This window comes from Lithobates pipiens, unplaced genomic scaffold (genome assembly GCF_037356315.1).
Source record: "Lithobates pipiens isolate NorthernLeopardFrog02 unplaced genomic scaffold, aLitPip1_a1.2 Scaffold_28, whole genome shotgun sequence".
NCBI lineage: Eukaryota > Metazoa > Chordata > Amphibia > Anura > Ranidae > Lithobates > Lithobates pipiens.
The window spans coordinates 30,126,385-30,150,823 of record NW_027507789.1 but is presented as its reverse complement, the minus strand read 5'-3'; the positions used below and the strand labels follow the sequence as shown (position 1 = coordinate 30,150,823).

The 24,439-nt window shown below is 42.9% G+C and overlaps 1 protein-coding gene across 2 annotated transcripts in view; it reads left to right on the top strand.

Annotated features, from left to right (window-relative positions):
• LOC143935266 (rho GTPase-activating protein 39-like) overlaps nt 1–24,439 on the top strand; it is a 151,616-nt gene that overhangs the window by 69,155 nt on the left and 58,022 nt on the right. For both annotated transcript variants that reach the window (XM_077458998.1, XM_077458997.1), the window contains exon 3: nt 16,774–18,037. In XM_077458998.1, the coding sequence (XP_077315124.1) occupies nt 16,774–18,037 (1,264 nt within the window). The remainder of the gene's footprint in view (nt 1–16,773; nt 18,038–24,439) is intronic.

Genomic DNA, 24,439 nt, shown 5'->3' with positions numbered 1-24,439 from the left:
TTCCTGTTGACATAAATCAGACTCTCATAGAGAGATACCCAAAAAAATATATATTGCTGTACTAGACGCTGTCCACATGTACATTGTTTAAAGCTTAACTCTAGACCATTATTTTAAGTTGTAACCCTTCCTAGCATTTGTTCCGTTGAAGAGTTTCCATAGGAACTAATAGGAAAAATGCCAGAATAGGAAAAGCAATGACACTAGAAGATCCTTGTTGAGGTTCTAAACCAGTGGTCTCCAAACTATGGCCCTTTTGCTTGCCCTTATCTGGCCTTTGGGGCACTATTCCATCCACTGACCCCGACAATTTTGTCATGATTCCTGTTGCTGATGCCAACGGTGGGCCCCTAGGCCTTCCGTTGATGCCAACGGTGGGCCCCTGTTTACGCCCACTGGACACCAGGACATCTTCTAATCCAACTGGCTCTAGTCTGGCCCCCCTAAATTCCGAAAGACCGTAACATAGCCCTTTGTTTAGTGTTTGGATTCCCCTTTTCTAACCTTTCCCTGCTTCATCCATGATAAAGTATTGGCTGGAGTTGGGCTTTAACCTTGTATATAGAAAGTGCTGTACCCTCAAAGCAACCATTCAAAACTCCTTGAAAGAAACCTGCCATAAGAGAAATTCAGCAAGAACACCAGGGACAGGTTTCTGCAGAGCCTGCCTGGATCATGGTCTAGGATGGCAGTGGTAGCACATTGCCAAGCCCATATGATGATGAGCTCCTGTGTATAATAAGGTTCTAAATTGTTGGACTGCCCATAAATGCAATTGTACTGGGTACTTTTACTGTGCTGCCTTTTTGTATTTTGATGTTCATTGTACTTCAAGATCACCTACTTTAGGTCTTGACAATGACAACTAAAGTTAAACATATAGCAAAAATGGGTGACAAGTTATTATACACAGGAGCTCATCATCATATGGGCTTGGCTATGTGCTACCACTGGCAGCCCTGCCATCCTAGACCATGATCCAGGCAGGCTCTGCAGAAACCTGTCCCTGGTGTTCTTGTTGAATTTCTCTTATGGCAGGTTTCTTTCAAGGAGTTTCTTCAGTGTTGTCACATGAAAAGATCTAATAAAATATTTACAAAAATGTGAGGGGTGTACTCACTTTTGTGAGATACTGTATATGCTGTTCATATATGTGGCATCTCTAGAGTGGTATTTCAAACTTCCGACCCAAGTCTTGGTGTGTCTTGTGTAGGTATATTGTCTGATCTTGGTATAATGCCCAGGTTAGCCCACCTGGGGATGTAGGAAGGGGGCAGCACAAGGCAGTTGTTTGGGGGGGGGGGGGGGAGGATAAATACAGCCCGACTGTGCTTGGCAACCAAGACTATAAAATTCATTGAAAATCTTTTATTTTTTCTGGGAAAAAAATAAAACATAAAAATAAAAATATTGACTATTTTCTAGTAGCTTTAAACATGTCTTTCTTCCTCTGCAAAATCTTGCATTTAGCTTATCCATTGACCTTTGATTTAAAGCTTTCAATATAAACATGCAAGTGTATTTTCTTTTTTCTTTTTTTTTCACCTTTTTTAATTGCCTTTCTGGGAATTCCTAATCCCAGCCCTTGATGACCTTAAACCCTGTTTTTTTTTTTTTTTTTTTTTTTTTTTTTTTTTTTTTTATACTGTTTTAGATAATCATTACAGATGGCTCAGTGGGAAAATTAAATTGGCTGTTCATTTAAGTAGCTGGCTTTTAAGTAGCTCGTCAGGCTCAAGGACTAGCACTAGGTATGAGTTAGACACTGGATGGAAGATCCAATCACTAAAAGCTATTTCCATAAGTATGTATCCTGGCTGTCCCTCGGGAAGTACCCCTCCTTTAGAACTAAATCCCTCTGCCCCTCATTCCTTCTTAAACTTGCCATACGCTAGTGAATTTTTCTTAAAAATGAATTTACTTTTAACCATTGCTTTTGGAATGAATGGACTTTACCAAATAAAAACCACATACACTGATATAAATTTGTAAATTCAAGAAATATAATTTTTTTTTTTTTAAGCTATAGTTTAGAGTCAGTTTAAAGTAATATTAAAGTCTTGTTGTTTTTGTTTAAAAATAATAAATGTTATACTTTGCCTGCTCTGTGCAGTTGGTTTTGCACAGAGAAGCCCAGATCCTCCTCTTGTTGGGTCCCCTGTTGGCTCTCCTGGCCCCTGCAGAGTGCCCCTACAGCAATTAGCTTGATATGGTGCCACTTGAGCAGAGCCAATGATCTGTGTGTCCATTCAGACACGGAGCCGTGGCTCATCCCCGCCCCCTCCTCTCCTCATTGTCTCACTGCCTTTGACATCAGCAGGAGCCAGCAGCGCTGTCCCTCAGAATTTCGGCCCCCTCCTCCTTTTCCTCTGCTGCCTGGCCAGTTAGAAATCGCAGCATGCTTTGCGTGTGCTGTAGGAAACTAGCTGTGGTGGCGACAGCAACTGAGACCTGATCCGAAAATCGGGCTCTGGTACCGACATCGCAGGAACCCTGGACAGGTAATTGTTCTAATATTAAAAGTCAGCCGCTTTTGTTCCTCTTATCATCCCTGGTGATCCTGCCAATAACACGTTTCCTGTTCTAGATTGACAACGCTTCTACTGCATTTGTGGAAGATTAGCATTGTTTAGGGTCAAACAGCGTTGGCACTGCTGAATACTTCCTCCTTGCCTCATCTCCATAAAATAGGGTGGAGGTGTTCTGAAGTTGCTTGATATCACACTGCAGAGTACACAGGCCCATACTAGTTTTATGGAGGATCAGCTTGTATCTTGCTCATAATAAAAATATATATATCTATATATATATATATATCTATATCCATCTCTCATATGATATAACAAAACCATCTTGGCATATTTAGCAGACCAAAAGGGAGCAAAAAAGAGAAGTTCCATGTAAAGCTGCGATAGTTGTATGTGACCACTAACCCAAATGTATCTCTCGCGTGGTTTATTATCTTGCAACCATCCTATATGGACTCTGAATCGGAGAACCAGATTTATCCCAGTCCTGTCCGTGGTTATGAAAGTGGGGTAAAAATCCGGTCTGCCCAGTAAACTAATTATTACAAATGCCTTTTTGCCAAATCACAACAGTTTTAAAAAAAAAAGTAGGTCACATGTAAATGTTAGGAGGAACTGCAATCTTAATATTTTTTTTTTAAGATATGCATGCTAAAGAAATGAGCTTGATGTAAAGAATCTCAACAGTGTACATATGTATAGTTTGTAATTCAATTTGCAAATGAGTACAGTTGTGTTTACCCATTTTCTAAGGGGGCTTTGATTGGCAAACCGTACTACACAATGGTTACAAGCCTACTAGAAAGGGCCTACTTCATTAAAGTCAATAGACTTGACCACTGATGACGAGAATCACCCATAGTATTCCTGGTGGTCATGTGGTCTAGGCTGTCTAGGCTTTAGGTCACATGAGGGAACGCAGAAACTGCATCTATTGAAAGAAAGAGGTCCTTAATGTGATTTAGTCATTGACCGTTGCCCTGTTGATTGATTTATAGTGTGAATTTTAATAATAGGTCCACTTTAAGTGCCATGTTTAACATCCCTAAAATCGATCTGTTTCAACTGTATAGAACAGCCTTTCTCAATCAGCGTTTCATGGCACTCTAGGGTTCCTCAAAACCTTGCTGAGATTTCTTGCGCAATCAGAAATTTCCATCTCTCAAATAAGTAACCACTGACATCAGTGATGTGTTTAGCTCTCTGTAAGGGGGGATTCTACCAAACTCACCACAAATAAGCATTCTTTCCATTGACCACCAAGCTAATGTTTAGTGAGCTGTAGATTTAGTAGTTTTTAGCAGGGGTTCCTTACTGGAAAGTGGGGTTCTTCCATGATAACAAAAGTTAGGAAAGTCTGGCTTAGAAGACCTCCACAAGCTGCGGTCTGATACCTGTTACAGCAGGGGTCTCAAACTGGCGGCCCTCCAGCTGTTGCAAAACTAAAATTCCCATCATGCCTCTGCCTATGGGCGTCATGCTTGTAAATGTCAGCCATGCAATGCCTCATGGGAGTTGTAGTTTTGCAACAGCTGGAGGGCCGCCAGTTTGAGACCCCTGTGTTACAGGGTTGTCTAAGGTGTTCATATGGGGGAAGATGACTTGCAAAGATTTTTTTTTTTTTTCACTGGTACTAGCTAGTATGCATGCAAGATGTCTACAGCCTGCTTTCAAGGGCATCTGATATCCGCTTTAGGATCATTTGGTTGGAATTAAGGATTACTTTATGCGAGCTTCATAGTTTGCATGCAAGCTTGTATTGTTTTGCATCCATGCAAAATGCACGTCTGTCAGATAGGTTTATCGCCTTGGATGGACACATATTTTATGGATCAGATGACCCTCAACTAAGGTGCAGAAGTGTCAGCTAAAGCTGCTTGATACATTAGCTCTTGATCTTCAGTTCTTCAAGAATTGCAATGGCGAAACATGTCAAAATTAAAAGGCAACTCTTCATGTCCTTCGTTTTTTAACCTACACCTAACAAGTGAGCTGACCATAACACTAACCCCCCCCCCCCCCCTTTCCAGACAGAATTCTTACTTACTGCTTAAAATAAATACGTGACTTTATCCCTTAATCCTAACACTTGCAGCTGCTCCCCAGGCAAATGTGTAACTATGCAGTTCACATGCAAATACATCACTGTTTTACAGGCCAGTGTTTTGTATTTGTGTTCAATCAGCCTTGTAACCCATGCGCTTCTGCCAGACAGTCAGGCCAGGTCAGTGACCCGTCAAAAAAAAACAAAGAAATGTATACCGTATATACTCGAGTATAGGCCGACCCGAATATAAGCCGAGGCCCCCAATTTACCCCCAAAAAAACTGGCAAACTTATTGACTCGTGTATAAGCCGAGGGTGAGACATGCCTGTCCATCCCTGTGTGTCCGTCCATCCCTGTGTGTCCGTCCATCCCTGTGTGTCCGTCCATCCCTGTGTGTCCGTCCATCCCTGTGTGTCCGTCCATCCCTGTGTGTCCGTCCATCCCTGTGTGTCCGTCCATCCATCCCTGTGTGTCCGTCCATCCATCCCTGTGTGTCCGTCCATCCATCCCTGTGTGTCCGTCCATCCATCCCTGTGTGTCCGTCCATCCATCCCTGTGTGTGTGTGTGTGTCCATCCATCCATCCATCCCTGTGTGTGTGTGTGTCCATCCATCCATCCATCCCTGTGTGTGTGTGTGTCCATCCATCCATCCATCCCTGTGTGTGTGTGTCCATCCATCCATCCATCCCTGTGTGTGTGTGTGTCCATCCATCCATCCCTGTGTGTGTCCATCCATCCATCCATCCCTGTGTGTGTGTGTCTCCATCCATCCATCCATCCCTGTGTGTGTGTGTCTCCATCCATCCATCCATCCCTGTGTGTGTGTGTCTCCATCCATCCATCCATCCCTGTGTGTGTGTGTCTCCATCCATCCATCCATCCCTGTGTGTGTGTGTCTCCATCCATCCATCCATCCCTGTGTGTGTGTGTCTCCATCCATCCATCCATCCCTGTGTGTGTGTGTCTCCATCCATCCATCCATCCCTGTGTGTGTGTGTCTCCATCCATCCATCCATCCCTGTGTGTGTGTGTCTCCATCCATCCATCCATCCCTGTGTGTGTGTCTCCATCCATCCATCCCTGTGTGTGTGTCTCCATCCATCCATCCCTGTGTGTGTGTGTCCGTGTGTGTGTCCGTGTGTGTGTGTGTGTGTGTGTGTCCAGCCTACCTGTGTCCCGAGCCTCCGTCCCGTGCCGTGCCGTGCCTTGCCTCCTTGCCTCCGTCCCGTGCCGTGCCTTGCCTCCTTGCCTCCGTCCCGTGCCGTGCCTTGCCTCCTTGCCTCCGTCCCGTGTCGTGCCTTGCCTCCGTCCCGTCCCGTGCCGTGCCTTGCCTTGCTTCCGTCCCGTGCCTTGCCAGGATCGCCGCTCTTCGTCGGCGCCTCGGCGGCCATTCTAAAATTCAAAAGCCGCGCCTCCGCCTTCGCCTGTGATAGGCGGAACACTGAATTTCCCAGCAGCCTGTGTTCCGCCTATCACGGACATCGTCTCATCCTCGTCCGTAGTACGAGGATGAGCGGATGTCCGTGATAGGCGGAACACTGACTGCTGGGAAATTCAGTGTTCCGCCTATCACAGGCGAAGGCGGAGGCGGAGGCGCGGCTTTTGAAGGGTAGAATGTCCGCTGTCTGTCTGCTCGACACGCTGATCGAGCAGGCAGACAGCGATGACTCGAGTATAAGCCGAGGGCGGCACTTTCAGCCTCAAAAAAGAGGCTGAAAATCTCGGCTTATACTCGAGTATATACTGTACCTTTTAAGGAGGGGTGGGCTCCCTCCAGGCATACCTGTGATCAATCTATCCGTTTTATATATAACAACATTGTATGGTGTATGTGTGTATGTATGTGTGTGTTTGTGTATAAATATGTGTGTGTGTGTGTGTAATCCCAATTTTGGAGGCTCTCAAAAATGAGTGCATTACACTAGGGCGCCTTGAAGTGGCATCTGCAATTTTATAGATTGGTTTCACATGCTGGTCTTTAAAGAAGATTTCCAGGTATGGATATTTCTACATTGCTTTGAACTGGACCACTAGAACTATGTATATTCCATACCCCTGGGATCCTCTAGAAGCTGGAAATCACTTGGGTAGACACAAGTACTCCAGTCACCTCCACTTGCTTCCAGGTCCTGTGCCAAGTGACTGCCCTGCTGCGTTGTGAACACAGGAGGTCAGCCTCTGGGCATGGGACCTGGAATCCAGTGGAGATGACTGGAGTAGTGGTGTTGATAAAGTGATTTCCAGTTTCCAGAGGGATCCCACAGGTATGGAATATACTAGGGATGCCCTGATACTTTTATTTATTTTTATTCAATACTCACCGATGCCTACATCCAAATGTTTTTTTCTTTACACTTCAGTTGTCTGCAATGGTACAATCTAATCTACAATCTAATATATTTTAAAGTGTGTGCAAACTAAACCCCTGATTTTAACGTGAACTGGACAGGACAATTAAGTTTGTTGCAGGCTGGTTGTTAAGTGAGCTGGGGATTTTTCTTTGTTTTTTGACATGCATCGCCCTTCCAGGTGCTCCTTGCTGCAAAGGCCAGTTATAGGTTTGGGTGTTTGCCATTTGTTTGTATCTTCGGGTCAGTGACCTCCCTTTTCCTTGCAATTACACAATACAGCTTAGCCACCAATTTACTCTCAGCCTGTGATTCAACATTTAGGAAAAGCAGAACACTAATTATTGTTGTTGTTATACAGGATTTATATAGCACCAACAGTTTGCGCAGCACTTTATAATATAAAGGGAGACAGTACAGCAACAATATAATTCAATACAAGAGGGTTAGGAGGGCCCTGCTCCTGCGAGCTTACAGTCCAGTAAATTAGGTCTTTGCTCTGCTTCGTCCACACTACACCCAAACCTTTTACCTATTACCCTACAAATCCGAATTTCATCTTTTACCCTTATGCCAAACTCTGAACCCCTACAAAAGCTTACGTGCGTTATCAGGTAGCTAAGGCACCAGCACCAAGATCTACTAGGGCCAATATATCGGCACTGAAAACTACCGATCTGCTGTATACTTGAAGCTCTTCTCCTGAGAAGAAAAGAAAAATCTAAACCCAGTGATTGTGTGCCTACTGTTTACAAGGAGAATTTGGTGTTCACGTCCCTTAAAAAGAACTGTGTGATTGTTCCTGACAAATGCTGCCAGCACAGCAGACCACTGTACTCCAGACAATGGTTAACACTTTCAACTGACGAGAGGCTGCACAAGGCACAGGCATTCTTTGTAGTGGAAACATTGACTGCCTGTTCTAAAAATATATTGCCCGCCACTGCTCAATGGTGCTAATTCTGGGAAGCTTGAGAATGCGGCAGCCCTCGGTCAGGGTATCAAGTCCTAAACATAGGGCTAATTAAACCAGAGTTTAACTGTAAACAACTCGGTGGAAGCCTAGACCAGTAGATGTCAACATCGAGAGTAAGTGCGGAGACATGGGCCTGTCCTTGAACACATTGCCAAGGCCCTATGGGTATCAGGTGGGCTGGTTTCCATCTCTGTTCAGAAAATGCAACAAATTGGAAATGCCTACACAGGAAATTGGATGGTGTCTCTTGGAGATGGCAAGCACAGGAGTAAACACTGTACGTTGTCCCCCTTACTGGAATCAAGATAGCAATGGTGCCACATTGCTTGGGTACCCCAACCACAGCTATAAAAAAAAAAAAATCTGGTTTCTCGTGTAGTTGTTCCTAAGCTGAGCACTTGAGTTTTTTTTCTTTTTCAAAGAACTTTACCTGTTCTTTATTTCTCACTTGCCACTTTGTTGTAGGACAAGTTTACAAATTATATAAAAGCCCCCTTAATGATCCTAAATTGTCCCTTGGCAAGTTCTTACCTCCTCAGGTGGCATTGATGGCTTTTTTCACTGTCTGTATCCCAGCTATTAAAAAGCTATTGACAGGCTTCCCATACTTGTCCCAAAGACTAAGATGAAATTTACCCATACTGCACGTACAATATATCCTGCATATCGGTGTGGTTTTCAAAAATAAGCTGAAAGCTTCACAGTGCTCAACCTTGTATTGATGGTTGCTTGAAGTCAATACTACAGAAGGTGCCATATCAGAACTAAACGCTAAGCTACAAATTGACCAGCACTACAAACAGGTGCATTTTGTGTTTATTGTGAAGGCAGCATCCCATAAGGCAGGGGTCTCCTAACTATGGCCCTCCAGTTGTTTAGAAACTATAATTCCCATCATGCCTAGTCATGTGTCTGTCAGTTTTACAATGCCTCATGGGGCATGTAGTTCCACAATAGCTGGACGACTGTAGTTTGGAGATCCCTGCCATAAGGCATAAAGCTGAGGTTTTGGAGCCTTGCAGGGTCCCTTCCTCAAGAAAACCTAATGACTAACCTGATGTATTAGGGTCCCGTTGAATTAACGGGATTTACCCATACTGTGGGTTAAATATTTAATTTAACTTCAAGTAAAGTTACTGGATTTTTACCAGGTAGGATGGAGACTGCTTTTAAGCTGTCGTCCCTGTCCTTGAAGGAGGTGAGTAAGCTCCCAGGGGCAAATGGTCAGCCTAGAATAGTAAAGGGAGCTGTCAGGTTTTATACAATGAATAAACTTGTCCTTTAATGTAAACCCGTCAAAAGAGATGGATCTCTGCATATCGACCTGCAGTCCGAAATAGGAGCAAGCACCCTAGAATGACAACATTGCTCCCAAGTTAAATAAACTGATGTCACCCTAGGATAAAGTGTTTCATTAGCAGGATCACTAGCTAAAAATAAAGACAAAAAAATCCTGGAAAAATCAACTAATGCTGCCATCAACGCTAACGACTTGTAGGAAGCAATTTTGGAGGAAGAGGAGCAAGTTGCGTGTTCCCTCATACCTGGAAGTACCAGGCATTTTATGTATTGCTGAGCAAGGCGACAAGAGAAAAGAAGCTGTGTGTATGATCCTGGTGGGGCCACAATTAAAGTAGACCTGTTGCCTGGCAAAGCATGAATACTGTCACTATTAGCGATAAGGCTTCTTTACACATAGTACTTGGTTACCTTTTTGAGGAACAAGCAAATATCAGCTCTTAGTATGCCAGTACAGCAATTATAATTTCAGAAGTTTTTATAGGTGATTTATTTGTACAAATTATACTCCTGTTCTTGTATAACTCCCTACACTAGTCTTGTGCGGTAAATTGCTGGTGAGCTTTACCACATTCCAATAAAAAGTTTGTTTTTATGCCTATAAATAGGGTGGCATTTATTTTTTTTCAGCAGCAGCTCTATTTCCTGAAAGCAGAACATACTAAAACATGTAATTAAAGGCTGACAATGACAGGAAGAGCTATCCTGGGGAGCGGGCGGTAGGGAAAAATTCACGGGAGAACTGGGGCTGGCCATGTTTTAAGAGCAGGGAGTGAGAGTGAGTCCAGGAGGTGCGCAATGACCGAGCAAAGTTACAAGATAAGTCGTGTAAAGACAATAGTGTGCATTTTTATGAAGGTTTCAAAAGACGGAACGAGGTCTGTTTGCCAACAGCACGAATGTAGGAAGTTCTGTCCAGAGTGTCAACGTGGATCTAGAAAACATCCAGAGGTTGGTAATTCTGCTGTTGGATAGCTTTTTAATTCATGATTTGAGGTCAAGATTAGAGGATCTCCAGTTTTGGGGATGAGCCAACATCAGCAACCTTGGTCAAATGGAAAGATTACCTTTTGGCTTGAACAACCCTTTAGACCTCTTCTTCTTTTTTTTTTTTTTTTTTTCTGAGGGCTTGAGATTTTTGGTACCTGAACTCCCAGATCTACTCACCAGACAAAGGCCATTATGAGGATGGTTCAGTCTTGCGATTTGACTTTTTGCATTGAAAATAAAAAAGAATGCAAGAGATGAAGTAACACTTTGGTGGGGATATTGTAGAACTGGCATTAAGGAGATCTTGATACTACAGACCCTAAGAGGTATGGAAACTAGTAGTCAAAGTAGCTCATCAATCTCTACAGTATAATCAAGATTTAGATTTTGTACAAAAACTTTTTTGGGGATGAGCTTATCTAAAGCTAAATATTTCGATTTTAATTTCGAAAAGAGTGGTGAAGGGCTAAAACCTTGGGCTTTGTATTGCTCTTTTACTGTTAGGTTGATTTTCCCTCCCTTTGACCTGGTGATTGTTGCTACTGGGACAGAAAGGGACAAAAATTATAATCTGGCACCAAAACAGAGATGCAGGAAAAATATCTTAACTGACAACCTTGTTTTAGTGGCATCTGTCTAAGATTTCCTCTCTGGAGCCATTTATTCTTTTTGTTGTGCCTATAGTACAGGAAGTAAAAAAAGAAATTCTCACAATGGGGCACATATGGCAAAATAGACAGGAGTTCTAACCATTTCATACTGTATCCAAAGTTTTGTTCAGGAGGGAGGTTTGTGTGTCCAGTTTTACCAGAAACCTGGAAATGCAATTCTTTTTTTTTTTTTTCTAAAATGGCTTCTATAGGTGCTGTGATCTTGCTGAATAAGTTTGGTGTGGGACTTGCATACTATCAACAAAGGCGCTCCCTATGCAGGATGTAGTAAGTATGCCGCAGAATAGGCATCAAATCTTAGAGGCTGTAATTGGGGAATAGGTTAGGGTTGGGCGAGTTGGGTGAACGAAGGTTAAGTGGTAAAGGTTACTTTTCAGGGTTGCAAGTGTTGGGCTTGGGAGTGTGGTTCAGTGCTGGTGGGGGGGATTGAGTTTTAGAGGGCTGTCTTTAGGGCCCAAGTAGTGTTAGTTTATAGACCATGTAAAACTGAAAGGTTATACAGAGGGGGAATCCTCACCTAACAGTTGTCATGAGAACAGACCGTACTCATTTGAAGGTTTTTACTACTTTCTTGTTCTGGTGTCAACTGCAACAAGTAAAATCTGCGTCTCAGTGACAATACCCACTGGAACCAATGGGGTGGGTCTTCAAAGGGGAGACACAAACATCACTAAAAACCTGATGGAGGTTTAAACCCTTCCCATTCTTTCCAAAACTTTCTTAATGGTTTTAGCTACACTTTGCTCACTTGAGGATTTTAAAAGTTGAATAGATGCCTTCAAAAAAAAAAAATCTTTTAAAATAGTTTGTAGGGCACAACTCCTATACTGCGTCTCCTACTGTTGCCTATTACGGGCATTTACCGAATGTTAAAATGACAGCCGGGAATTGCTATCTATATTACATAGGAGCGGCTGTCAAAATGCAGCTGCATCTGAGTAAAATTAAGCTGAAAAAAAAACATGTGTAGATAATTTCACAATGATCATCTAGTAGTATAATCTGATATTGTTCCTACTGGATAAGGAATTCAATCTTCTCTAAGTGTATCCATCAATTAACGAAGCAGCTGTAGACCTACATGAAAAGGATCACATGAGAATGTCTGAATCTGTGGCAGAAAGCACTTGTGAATTTAGTTGCAAGGAGAACCCAAATTGGATGAGACTGAAGATGCAATAAGTAAAAAAATAAAACTTTAGTAAAACAGAACATGTTTGTGACCCTTGCAGATAGTCTGCAAGTGTCATTGAGTAATGGAGTGTAACAATATATATTTTCTATGTGTTTAAGATTTTGTTCATATGCATATCAAAGGTGTGTCCTTTCACATGCATATGACACCAAAGAAACCTTATGAGTGGGGGGGAAGAGAATGTTAAAGTGGAGATCCAGATAGGATGTATCTTCTTTATATATATATTTTTTTTTTGGCGTTATGCATGCATCTTCCATACCTGTGGGATCCCTGAGAAAGTGGATCAAGGCTATTACAGTGATTGCCATCGTCTTCCATGTTCCCCTGTATAATGAACACAGGGTCACTAGCTCGGCACAGGCCATTCTGTAAATAGCGCCCATGCCAAGCAAGTGATGCCCTGTGTTCACTATCCAAGACAGTAGCCATCACTGTAGTAGTGATTACTAGTACAATGATTCTCTGCTTCTACAGGGATCCCACAGGTATGACATGTGCCTACTTAAATTGGTCCAGACCGGAAACTGTAACTTAAAAGAAAAAAAAAATCTGGAATTCAGATTTAACCCTAATCGGCTCTCCTTCCTTACCTTCTCTCTTTAGTTGCTGTTTTTTTATGATTTCCTTTCTCTTTTTTTCTTTTTTCTTTTGCCTTTTGTGTATAGAACAAATTACTTAGAAAGATAAAATGAAAGATAATCTTGCCAAAGGAAGGCCTAGTTCAGCCTTTCTCAACCGTTTCAACACAGAAGAACCCTTGAAATAGTTCTCATGTCTCGGGGAACCCCTTGCTAAAAATTAGAACTCTACAACTCATGATACATTAGTGTGATGGTCAGTGGGAAGAATGGTCCTTACACTTGTGGTCATTGGGAAGCATAACCTACTTACAGATAGCTAAAAATATCATTGGTGTCAGTGGGAACTTATCTGAGAGGCAGAAATTGCCCAATACTGAAGGAACCCCTAGCAACCTTTGGAGGAACCCTAGGGTTCCAAGGAACCCTGGTTGAGAATCACTGGAATAGTTTGTCACAAAAACAATGTATTTTGATAAGCAAGTAAACAAATCAACAGATAAATGGGCCCATAGTGAAAATCAAAAAATGAATTGGCTCTACAAGGGATATAAAGGTAGGAGAGCTAAAATCTTTAAAATAGACTTTGGGAACTATGTTTAAAGAGGGCTAAAGGTGGAGTCGTCCTGATTCCCTCTTGAGTGTCCTTTTGCAGTTGAATGTCAGAAAACAGACACAGAATTCTCTAGTTCATACCTCATACTAGAAAAATGTCAAAAACAGAGTGACTATTGTACCATTTTCATGAAAGCTTCTCAGTTTCTGTTCCCAGTCATGATGGTGTCAGTACTATGCACTCATGCCCCTATAAAACCCACATTCTAAATGGGGATTGTGCTGGTGCAATATGACAGTGTGTTTATGATCTGCTGCATTCCCGCTTTAAAATCTCCTGATGGGATACCAACAGGAGCTGCCAGTCAGTGGATGGTTTCAATAAAACCGAATGTGGTCTCAATTTGCTACAATTTCCTTAAAAACCTCCCTCCGTCCCTGTTGATCTGTAATCCGTTCCAAGATAATGATCAGATTTAAACAGAACAAACGCCAGAATTTTTTTCCTGTTGTGTGTGTGTGTGTGTGTGTGTGTGTGTGTGTGTGTGTGTGTGTGTGTGTCTCGGTTGAGAAATTTTTATTCTGGCAGTGCAGTAGACCTTGTTTATTCACAGTACTTTGGAGAAGAAGCAACCCAATAAACACAATCCAGCTACAAACCCGCAGACTATACAAATGGACTATAGCTTTTCAGACTGTAAATGGAAGGAAAAAAGTATACATGTTAAAGGTTCAGTCTGCCCAACGGTGATAGTGTGGTTCTAGATTGCTGGTGCCCAGCCTGCGCCACAGAGGCTGCATGCAGACGTTTGCCACTTTTTGTGGGCCCATGCAGGTGCCAATCTATATGTTCCCGTTTGGCATGTTATTGCAGTGATTTCCAGAAGTCTTGTATAATGCCGCGTACACACGGTCGAACTGTTTGACGTACTTAGTCTGTCATACAATCCGACGGACAATCCGTCGTACTTTCCACTGAATGGACTTGACCACACACGGATACACAAACAGTCCGTCGAAAGCTTGCGCGATGACGTGTACAGCACATACGACGGGACTAGAAATAGGAAGTCCAAGACACAGCAAAGCACCCTTCCGCCATGTAAATCCTTTCTGGGCATGCGCCATTCTTAATCCGTCGAACTAGCATGCTGACGACCGTATTGTCCACTGAAACCAAAGTACGACGGACAGATTTTTGGAAAAACCGAAAATCTTAGTACTGCGGACTGCACGCTGAAAAAGTCCGCTGAAGCCCACACACGAGCGGATTGTCCGCTGAAATGTGTTTCAACGGACTAAGTACGTCAAACAGTTCGACCATGTGTACGCGGCATAATACATACTGAAGTTTAGGACGGTCTCCTGAAGCATGTTTCTAGTCCCCAACAACTTCTATAGCATGTTCAGTCTCTTGTATCATGTCCCCAGTCCTGACCATCTCTTGTATCATGTCCACGTTTTCTGACCATCTCTTGTATTTTGTACAAAGTCTGTGACCATTTTTGTATTATGTCCACATTATCTGACTCTCTCTTGTACCCTGTTCATAGTCTTTGACTTTCCTGTTAAGCGCCTGCTGTCTCAGATGCTGAATATTTACTGTATTGTATGTGCGGCCCTTGGTGATTTTAGGGGCCACACTTGTGGCCCTTCAAATCATGAAAGTTGTTCACCCCTGTTCTAGATAGGACATGGTAGGTCAACTCCTGCTGATCTACCCAAACATAAGGGGGATAGGGACCCTGATGTGAATCCTGTTTTTTTTTTTTTTTTTTTTTTTTTTTTTTTTTACACACACCTATTTAGGTTTACACAAGGTATTTATGGAGCATTTTACTTGGGATCTTTCTGTCAACGAACATCAGTAAATTATTATGTCTGTGTGCAATTGGCACACAGAGAATGAGAATGCAGCAAAGCTAATGACCAGAGTGTCCTGATGTACTTTTTTCAGGTTCGGCTTCTGAGAATCTATGGTCTGGCGTGAGGAACGTATAGATTGTCACCTTTTTATCGGCCTGGTGTCTTTGCACAAGTTCTCGGCTCATATTCCTTTTTGATCCCCTTGTTTCTGTTATGTCCTATTGCTCTGGCTATTATCCTATCTAGGATACAATTAACATACTCCTTGATTGCATTTTAACCTGCGTGCTTCCTACCCCCTCTTCTTCTTCTTCTTCTCTTTTCCTCTGTCCCTGGGATTGGGAGAAAAAGCTTAATCACAAAAGGCTGATTGTCACCCTTAAAACCTGCACAATTTATCATGTTCCCATTTCCTGTTGTCCGTAATAGGGCAGGACCCACCCTACTCGGCCTCTGCCAGATGATTGTGTGAGAATTGAGTTGGGGAGTAGTACAAGAATCCCATTGTTGTCATAATCTGACAGCGGATACACAGAGCTCCGACTGTGAAGGCCTCGTTCTGCACTGTTACAAATTGAGAAATATCTGAATATGTTTCCTGGCTTCACTATACACTTGATAAATTTGATGTTTCCAGTCCATTCTTCTGTGCATGTAGGCAGAATATTATAAACCATACAAAACACAAATTTCCACTGACAGTTCTCTTAAAGGCAAACTGCAATCCTAACATTTTACATTAAAACCAGAGATTTTTTATTTTTTTTGCATACATAGTCACATTAAGAACTTTTTGCAAAGTGTGCTCCTACCTTAATCTCTGGAAGCACCCAATGTGGGACAAATATCATGTGATGAATAAACTGGGAGCAGATTTAAAAACAACCCCATTATTAAAGTTATGTATTACCAAGAAAAATCTAAAGTAGAATCTGTCAGGTTTTTTTTTCATTTCATTTTTTGTTCCACATTAATGACATTGGTGCTCACTTCCGTGTGAGCACCAATGCGTCAGGGTGTACTAGGAAGCAGAGCCATGGCTAAGGGGGTAGCACCAGTCATCCTGTACGGAGCCAGGGCCAGCAGGGGGGGCCCAAGGCAGAAGGTTGAATCTAGTGTAGGCAAGGGAGGGTGATCGGTGTGGTGGGCAGTTACTGGAACCGATCCCCTGTATGGCTGTCTCTGCAGCAGCTGAAGCTGGCTTCTTCTCTCCCTTCTGCCGGCTTTCAGCTGCTGCAGAGAGCCAGTCGGGCAATACCTGCCCCCCCCCGCCACACCAATCACCCTCCCTGTGAACCATGTTTCCCCCTGCTGCCCAGGCCCTTCTGTTTGATTCCCCACAGTGCTTCGGGCTTCCCTCCTCTCCTTCCCACTAGAAGCTGCAAGCACACAATAGGATCCTTCAGGATGGAGAGTGGGTAAAGGGAAGGGTTCAGTAAATGTCGTATTTACCAGTCCCTTTCTTTCCTGAATGAACACAAGTGATCAGTACCAATCACTCATTGTTTTTGTTCATAACTGTGTTTATTTGGGGAGGGGGGTGTCTCTATGGGGCCCCATGGTCTCTTAAAGGGGAGAGTAATACAAACCTTGCGGGTTCTAAGCCTTTACCCCACTGTCTAACATTTTTAAAATGGTTCTGGTTGGAGTAGGGCTTAACAAATTATAGTTTTGTGTGTTGGATATAACCTAATATTGTCTTTCCGTTCTTCACAGAGATTCTTCTCAGAGGTGGCAGCCTGTCCCTGGAACTAAAGCAGCCATGTTGGTGAAAGTGAATAGTCTGAGACAGATTTCAGTGTCATCTTCCAATTCATCGCTACAGAACAGTATACCAAAGAATTCCATAAGCCGACCCAGTGCCTATGCTCAGGTTCCACCATCTGCCCTGCCTGCGAAACCTTTTGTGGATCCCAAGCAATCCATGCAAGTTAAGAAAACGGACAATGGTGGATTTTGCCTAGTTTTAAGTAAAGGAGCCACATGTCAGACTCCACAAAGGACACCTACAGGTACTTTACAGCCCTCATCTCCCCGGTATGGATCTCCACCACCCATCTATGATGAGCCCTCTCTAGATTCTCCCATTTATGATGAGCCTCCTGCTGATATGGACTTTGAGAGTATGACTGTACGCTCTCTTTCTCCTCCGGTATCTCCAACAAATAGCCTACAGAGCAACTCGCAGACACCAAAGCTTCTGCCATATCCAGGCCTTCATCAGAATAAGCACAAGCGGAACCCCTCTGCTACAGAGTACAGCCCAGCAGGCAGGGAGTACATAAAGCACATGGTCAATGTTGACCAGTCATCAAACAAGACTATCTCTCCTACTGGCTCTCTTGATGTTCCAACTAAACATCACCCTGGTCAGTTGGCCCTAAAGGACAGTTTCAAAAATTCTTGGAGGGTTTTGGAAGCAAATGTTCTGAAGAACATGGAAGCCCACCACAATCGGCAAAACAGCCTTCCTCAAGACTACCCTACGGTGGTAAGCCAGCAGGACTCTGGGTACTCCACGGGTCCTTCTCCTAGTTTGAGGAAAAGAAAAGGCAGGAGGCAGGGCACTGCTCAGATAAGGCCTGGTTCAGTTGGCAGCAGCAGTGAACTCAATGCGCTGAATGAAAAACTTATTGCAGAGATGAGGTCAGTTGTCTGCAGGACTGCTGTTACTAGGGGCAGCAAGGCTAGTTTGGACACAGACATGATAGAAAACATTGCTCCGGACAGTAACAAGGTGCGGTTTCAAGAGTCCTTAAAAAACAGTTCTGGGAGAGGGTCAAGGGATGATGTCACAGCCAGTAGTAGGTCATTGTACAGACCAGGAATAGAGGTCAGAGACAGCAGTAAAGCAGAAATAACTGTACAATCTGAAATGGTAAGACAGAAACGGACGTACGAGAAGATGGACTGCTTGGAGAAGAAAGTCACCAGCCAAACAAGTCTCCTGTCATCAGAGTCCAGTAGAACCATGTCTCAGGTATGTGTCCATTACTCTTCAGCCATTTTCTTGTTCCCCTATTAAAAATGGTAGCAACTTTAATATTTTACTTTTTTCTTTTTTTTTTTTAACTTGTTTTCACCCTTTTTTTTTTTTTTTTTTTATCCTTTGTTGCATATTGGTGCTACATAGCTCCTGCAGTCTCTTTGCAAGCATTTGCTGCCAACATGCAAGCAAAGGTTAAAGGTAATTTTTTCCTGATGGTGACTACCATAGACCAAACTGGTGTAATGTGGTTTGACCTATCCATGTAATAAGGAAGGAACTGGGAGATGGGGACAAAAATAACCATGACTGAAGCTCCAGCAAATAGAAGCTGTAATAGTGGGACACACACAGTACATGATAATTCAGCTTAGATAAGTATTAAATATCTTTATTTGTATAAATATTACAAAATCGCATATAAAAAAATACCCCTCTGCCATCACTTAAAACCAGAAAACGTTGCCTTAAATCCCCTATAATGCATCAACCTGAACCACAACAAACAGGCATAAGTATCAACAATAGGTTTTAACCAGTAAATGGCCCACAGTGCTGCACTGCTGGCTAAACCTTTTGTGGATCCCAAGCAATCCATGCAATTTAAGACAGCAATGTTGGATTTTGCCTAGTTTTAACTAAAGGAGCCACTTGTCAGACTCCACAAAGGAGGCCTACAGGTACATTACAGCCCTACTCTCCCCTGTATGGAACTCCACCACCCATCTATGATGAGCCCTCTCTAGATTCTCCCATTTATGATGAGCCTCCTGCAGATATGGACTTTGAGAGTATGACTGTACGCTCTTTCTCCCCTGGTATCTCCAACAAATAGCCTACAGGGCCACTCATAGACCCCAAAGCCAGTTTGCCCTATCTTGGCCTTCATCAGAATAAGCCTCAAGAGGAACCCCTCTGCTACAGAATACAGCCCAGAAGGCAGGGAGTACATAAAGCACATGGTCAATGTTGACCAGTCATCAAACAAGACTATCTCTCCTCCTGGCTCTCTTGATGTTCCAACTAAACATCACCCTGGTCGGTTGGCCCTAAAGGACATTTTCAAGAATTCTTGGAGGGTCTTGGAAGCAAATGTTCTTTAGAACATGGAAGCCCACCACAATCGGCAAAATGACCTTCCTCAAGAAGACTACCGTACGGTGGCAAGCCAGCAGGACTCTGGGTACTCCACGGGTCCTTCTCCTAGTTTGAAGAAAAGAAAGGCAAGGAGACAGGGCACTGCTCAGATGAGGCCTGGTTCAGTTGGCAGCAGCAGTGTACAGAAAGCGCATGATCAGTGTCGACCAGTCATCAAACAAGACCCTCTTTTTAGTCCAAAAAGATGTAAATGCCCAAAGACACTTGAACATAAACAGTGTAAGTTTAGCGACATCACCTCCTCACCACCGGTCAAACACATCAATGGTGGATCACTTTTCAGAGGGACAGTAAGGGCTGCCGCACATGTGAACAAGCACTTAAAGTGGTTGTAAAACCCCCCTGACCTATTTTTACATATAGATAAGCCTATAATAACGGCGCACATTTTAGGAGATTTTTGCCTTGTAGTGTGCCGATGTCGGCGTATACGCAGTGAAGAAACGCCCCTGCATGTAGTTTCTTCCCTAGCGTGTGCCATGACTGGCGGCTCCCGCGAGGGGTCAATATTGAGGCTTCCACCAGCAGGGACATTGTGGACATCACGGGTTTCATTTGCAGGCAAGTGCCACATAATGGGTTGGTATGCAATGCACACTAGCCCGTTATGCTTTTACTTTGCAGGGGAATAAAGAGGAAGTAAAACCCATCAGGGTTAACTTCCTCTTTAAAGTCAATACGTGCATTTTTATTATTTTTGTGTTGTGTGAAAATATTTTTTGGATGTGTTACTTGTAATAAAACCTAGGCATGCCAAAGAATACTTTGTTGAGAGAGCCTAATTTTCAGAAGCACAAACTTGCTCATCTTAATAGGTTTGCTTTAAACTGCTGGTGCTGGATGATGACTCTCTACAGGGAAATAGAGGGTCTTGTCTAGTTTATAAGCACTGAAAACCGCTTATTTGTGTTGATTTTTAGCCCTGACTTGTGTCGATAAAACTTCTGCTGGTGTAACATTACCCCCAAGCTTTCATTACTAATGAAAAATACAGCCAGGCACTTGTGTAACATTAAAATGTATTCTGTTCCAGATGTAAAAACATTTTACAGGATCCTGTAGCTGCTTTTCCAGTTAATCTGCATTCATCAATAGTCTGAGTTCTGGGAAAGCAATCAGGGCGAGTTATAGATCTTTTATGTGAAAAAGCTGGACGTTTGAGCACTATGAATAGCATGCCTGCTTAATAAACATTATTCAAATAATCAGCTTCTGATTGCAGCATTTGACGAGCAGCAGCTGCGAGTGTCGGCCAAGAGGGCTGTCTGCTGGGCTTTTAACAACCAAACAGATCCTTCCTATCATCTCCCAACCTGCCCTAGAAAATGACAGCTGGAACCTGTTCTGCCTGTACAATTAAACACTTTTCCTTCTGGATCATTTTGAAGGGAACCTGTCAGAATAGAAATGGGACACCTGCCATTGCTTACATGTGTTTTAGAACCTAACTCCAGGCAGATAGTTAACAAAAAATTATGTAAATGCAGCTCTTGCTACATCATTTCGTACAGAGCAAGTTCTTCACCATTTTCTTGGGTATCAGATTAACAATCGCTAAGGCATGGAAAACGCCCAGGTTAAGATTTGAAGTGGTAAAAAAAAAAATAGATTAACTGGTAATTACAATAACAAGCAATTACAATAAATGAAAAGCTGACTGCGGTAATGGCCAATACCCATGCTTGCTTCTTTTTTGGCACCCTTGGATACCTTACTCTCAGCCTCCACGGTTTAATTTCTTCCTATTGACCATCTGATCCTAACCTGAACTGACCCCCCGGGAGGCTTTTTCTCTTCTTTCTCCATCCATTTTTATCTTTTATCAAACGAGCTTTGACAGTACTTCTCCTTTTTAAGCTGGCCATAGATGGATAGAATTTCAAACAAATTGTTAGGAAAATTTGAAAATTCTCAGAACGTTTGTTTGCCGTTCGAAAGATATATATTTTTTTTTTTTTGCTTTTAACGTTTTATTATGGAATGAATGAACTTTCCCCAAATGAAATCTCCATACACATAGAAATTTGTTCATTCAAGAAATTTTTCCAACATGCTCCTTCAAATTTTCTTATCACTGCGGTCAAAAACAAACGTTGATTTGACCCATTTATGATTAGAAAAACAAGCAAACTTTTTTTGGAGCCTTCTTTTTCCAAGCGTTTTCATCCATAATTCCACCCATCACTCTGAGGTTACCAACTAAGCGTTGACTGATTCTTCATGCATCCGGTTTACTAAGCGTGAGTTACATTTACAAGCACACCTACTTTTTCTCTTTTTTTTTTTTGTTTCGTTTTTAGGCTCCGTTTTGCAAAGTTTTACACCTGTGTACCTACCTACACTGTACCAAGTGGTTTTGCCTTAATAGGCTGTACAACAGCCGCATGGTCTTGTACTGTTGCTGATGCTCCCCTGCGAGAGATTCGCAGTTGGTTTTATTTTTATTATACCAATGTTTTGTAAACCTCTTATTTTTTTTTTTTAAATCTCAATAGATTTGAAAAAAAAATTCTATCCATTCGACCTCTGTATACAGGGGCTTAAGCAAGCTATCCGCAAGCTTAAGAACTGTCACAATGAAAGGGAGCAAGGATGGCGACAGGGGTGTGTGAAAATATAGACTTTCAGTTCGAACCTCTGTAGGGTGTAATAACATTTCCATAGACTTTGTACTGGTAAGGATGGTATGTTCCGGCACTTGATGGAGCTTTTCAGCTCATCCCTTTAAACCTTTAAACAGCTCTCATTGTTTAATATACATTGTAGTTTATAGCATACCTATGGTTGCCACCTCATCCCTTTAACCCCGAACACATTAATTACACAGGTTCTGTGGCTGATTAAGGTTGTAATTAAACTCAGTGCCTTATCTGCTTTTAATTCGCCTCAGAACCTGTGTAATTCAAAGGTGTTAGGGTTCAAAGGGATGAGGTGGCAACTCGAAGCATACCTCCCAACTTTTTGAGATGGGAACGAGAGACGCCTATTAGCAAAACTATGTAGGCCTAAGACAAACCCCCACCATGCTCCCTTAACCACTAGAGATCCGCGCTATAGCCAAATGACGGCTACAGTGCGGACCTCCTTTGCCGGGACTAAGTCTATTGACGTCGTCTCGTGCACGAGCGGCCTGCGCGCCCCCTGTGATCAGCGAGTCTGAGACTCGCCTGATCACGGATCGAAGCAAGGGGGTCGATCCCAACCCCTTACCACTTAATCAGCTGTCAGCCAATGACAGCTGATCATGTGATACAACGGAGCCGGTAATCGGCTATTTTTCCTCCTCTGCGCTGACAGCGCGAGGAGAAATAAAGAGCCGATCACCGGCGGCTTACCAGTGCCCACCTGCCCCCTGCCAGTGCCACCTCAGTAATTAAAAAGTGTCACCCATCAGTGCCCACAGGGCCACCCATCAGTGCCCACAATCTGCCTCAACAATGGTGCTGCACCCTAGTGCCATATATCTGTGCCCATCAGTGTCATCTACCAGTGCCCATCAGTGCCCAGCAGTGCCACCTATCAGTGCCCATCAGTCCCCCTTAGTTCCACCCATCAGTGCCGCCTTATCTGTGCCCATCAGTGCCGCCTTATCTGTGCCCATCAGTGCCGCCTTATCTGTGCCCATCAATGCCGCCTTATCTGTGCCGCCTTATCTGTGCCCATCGGTGCCGCCTTATCTGTGCCGCCTTATCTGTGCCTATCGGTGCCACCTTATCTGTGCCTATTAGTAACGCCTTAACTATGCCTATCAGTGCCCACCAGTGCAGCCTATCAGTGCCCACCAGTGCCGTCTCATCAGCGCACTTCAATGAAGGAGAAAAATTACCTGTTTTCAAAATTTTATAACAAACTATTAAACATGAATTTTTTTTTTTTGCATCTTTTTTTGTTTGTTTAGCAAAAAATAAAACTCCCAGCTGTAATTAAATACCACCAAAAGAAAGCTCTATTTGTGGTAAAAAAATGCTAAAAATGTCATTTGGGTACAGTGTTGTATGGCCGCGCAATTGTCATTCAAAGTGCATCAGCGCTGAAAGCTGAAAATTGGTCTGGGCAGGAGGGGGGTTTAAGTGCCCAGTAAGCAAGTGGTTAAAGAAAAATTAAACAAAAAAAAATTAGTTAAACCCACAATTCCCTTTTTAACCACTACTATTTTTTTATATCTATACTATCTTTATGTTGGCTTTTGAAAATTACAAATTCAGCAATTTAAAAATTGGATGAACGGTTTAGCACTGGGAAACACTTTTTTTGAAAGATAAATGGTGCATTTTATATGCAATGCTATAGATCAGACCAAAATGAGGGACAAATGAGGAGGGCAGAGGGACTTTGTTCCAAATCGGGGATATTACCTTGAAATCAGGGACAGTTGAGAGCTATGTTTATAGTTCTACATGTATACCTTATATGTCCCCTTTTCAACTCGGCTTTGCTTATTTCTCTTCAAAACTGGACTATAAATATTACTTTAGTTATATTTGATTTGAAAGTCCACCTGGAACCACCTCTCCAACCACAGCTTGATTTATATTCTCTTTAAAAATACAGCATTGACCACAGTCCTGGGCACAGCAGGTATGTGGTTTTCATCGTCTGGTGTGTAGGCTGAGGAACGTGTGCACATTTCTATGACCGTCTAAACTTGTTCTGTAAGAAAACAGCCTACTTTAGGTGTGGTGACTCTTTCATTTGCAACTCTAGCCAATTTTTTTTTTATGTAATGGTTTGGATAGGGTGGGGGAAAGTTAGAATTTATTATGTAAACTTTTTACTGCTTTCGGTGTCCTATTTGGGATGATTTACTCTCACAATCCTAAAGATGGTGGTCACTAGGACAGGCAGTGGGAAGATGCCTACCCAATGGGGACACAGAGCAGTAAGGCTGGCTATGCAGGGTGCGAATTTCTTTCCTGCAACCACAGAAATGTGCACGATTCCCCCATCAACACAGTGTGGACAGGGAAATCAGCAATTCTTTTCTCCTGGCAGGAGAGTTGGCGGGGAGGCGGGAAAAGACAGTGATCATCGCAAGTGGCTATAGCAGCCGCTAACTATAATGGCAAGAGAATATGGCAGGCTGGTTGTACCCCAGTTGATCGATCAACTTGGTACATTCAGCCTGTCCGTTAACGGTTTGAATCTTGGCCAGTTCCTGCTGAACCTGCTGAGATTTGAACCGTGTATGGCCGGCCTAAGCCTGAAAGAGGATCTAGCACTTCCTTGCCTTTTCCAATT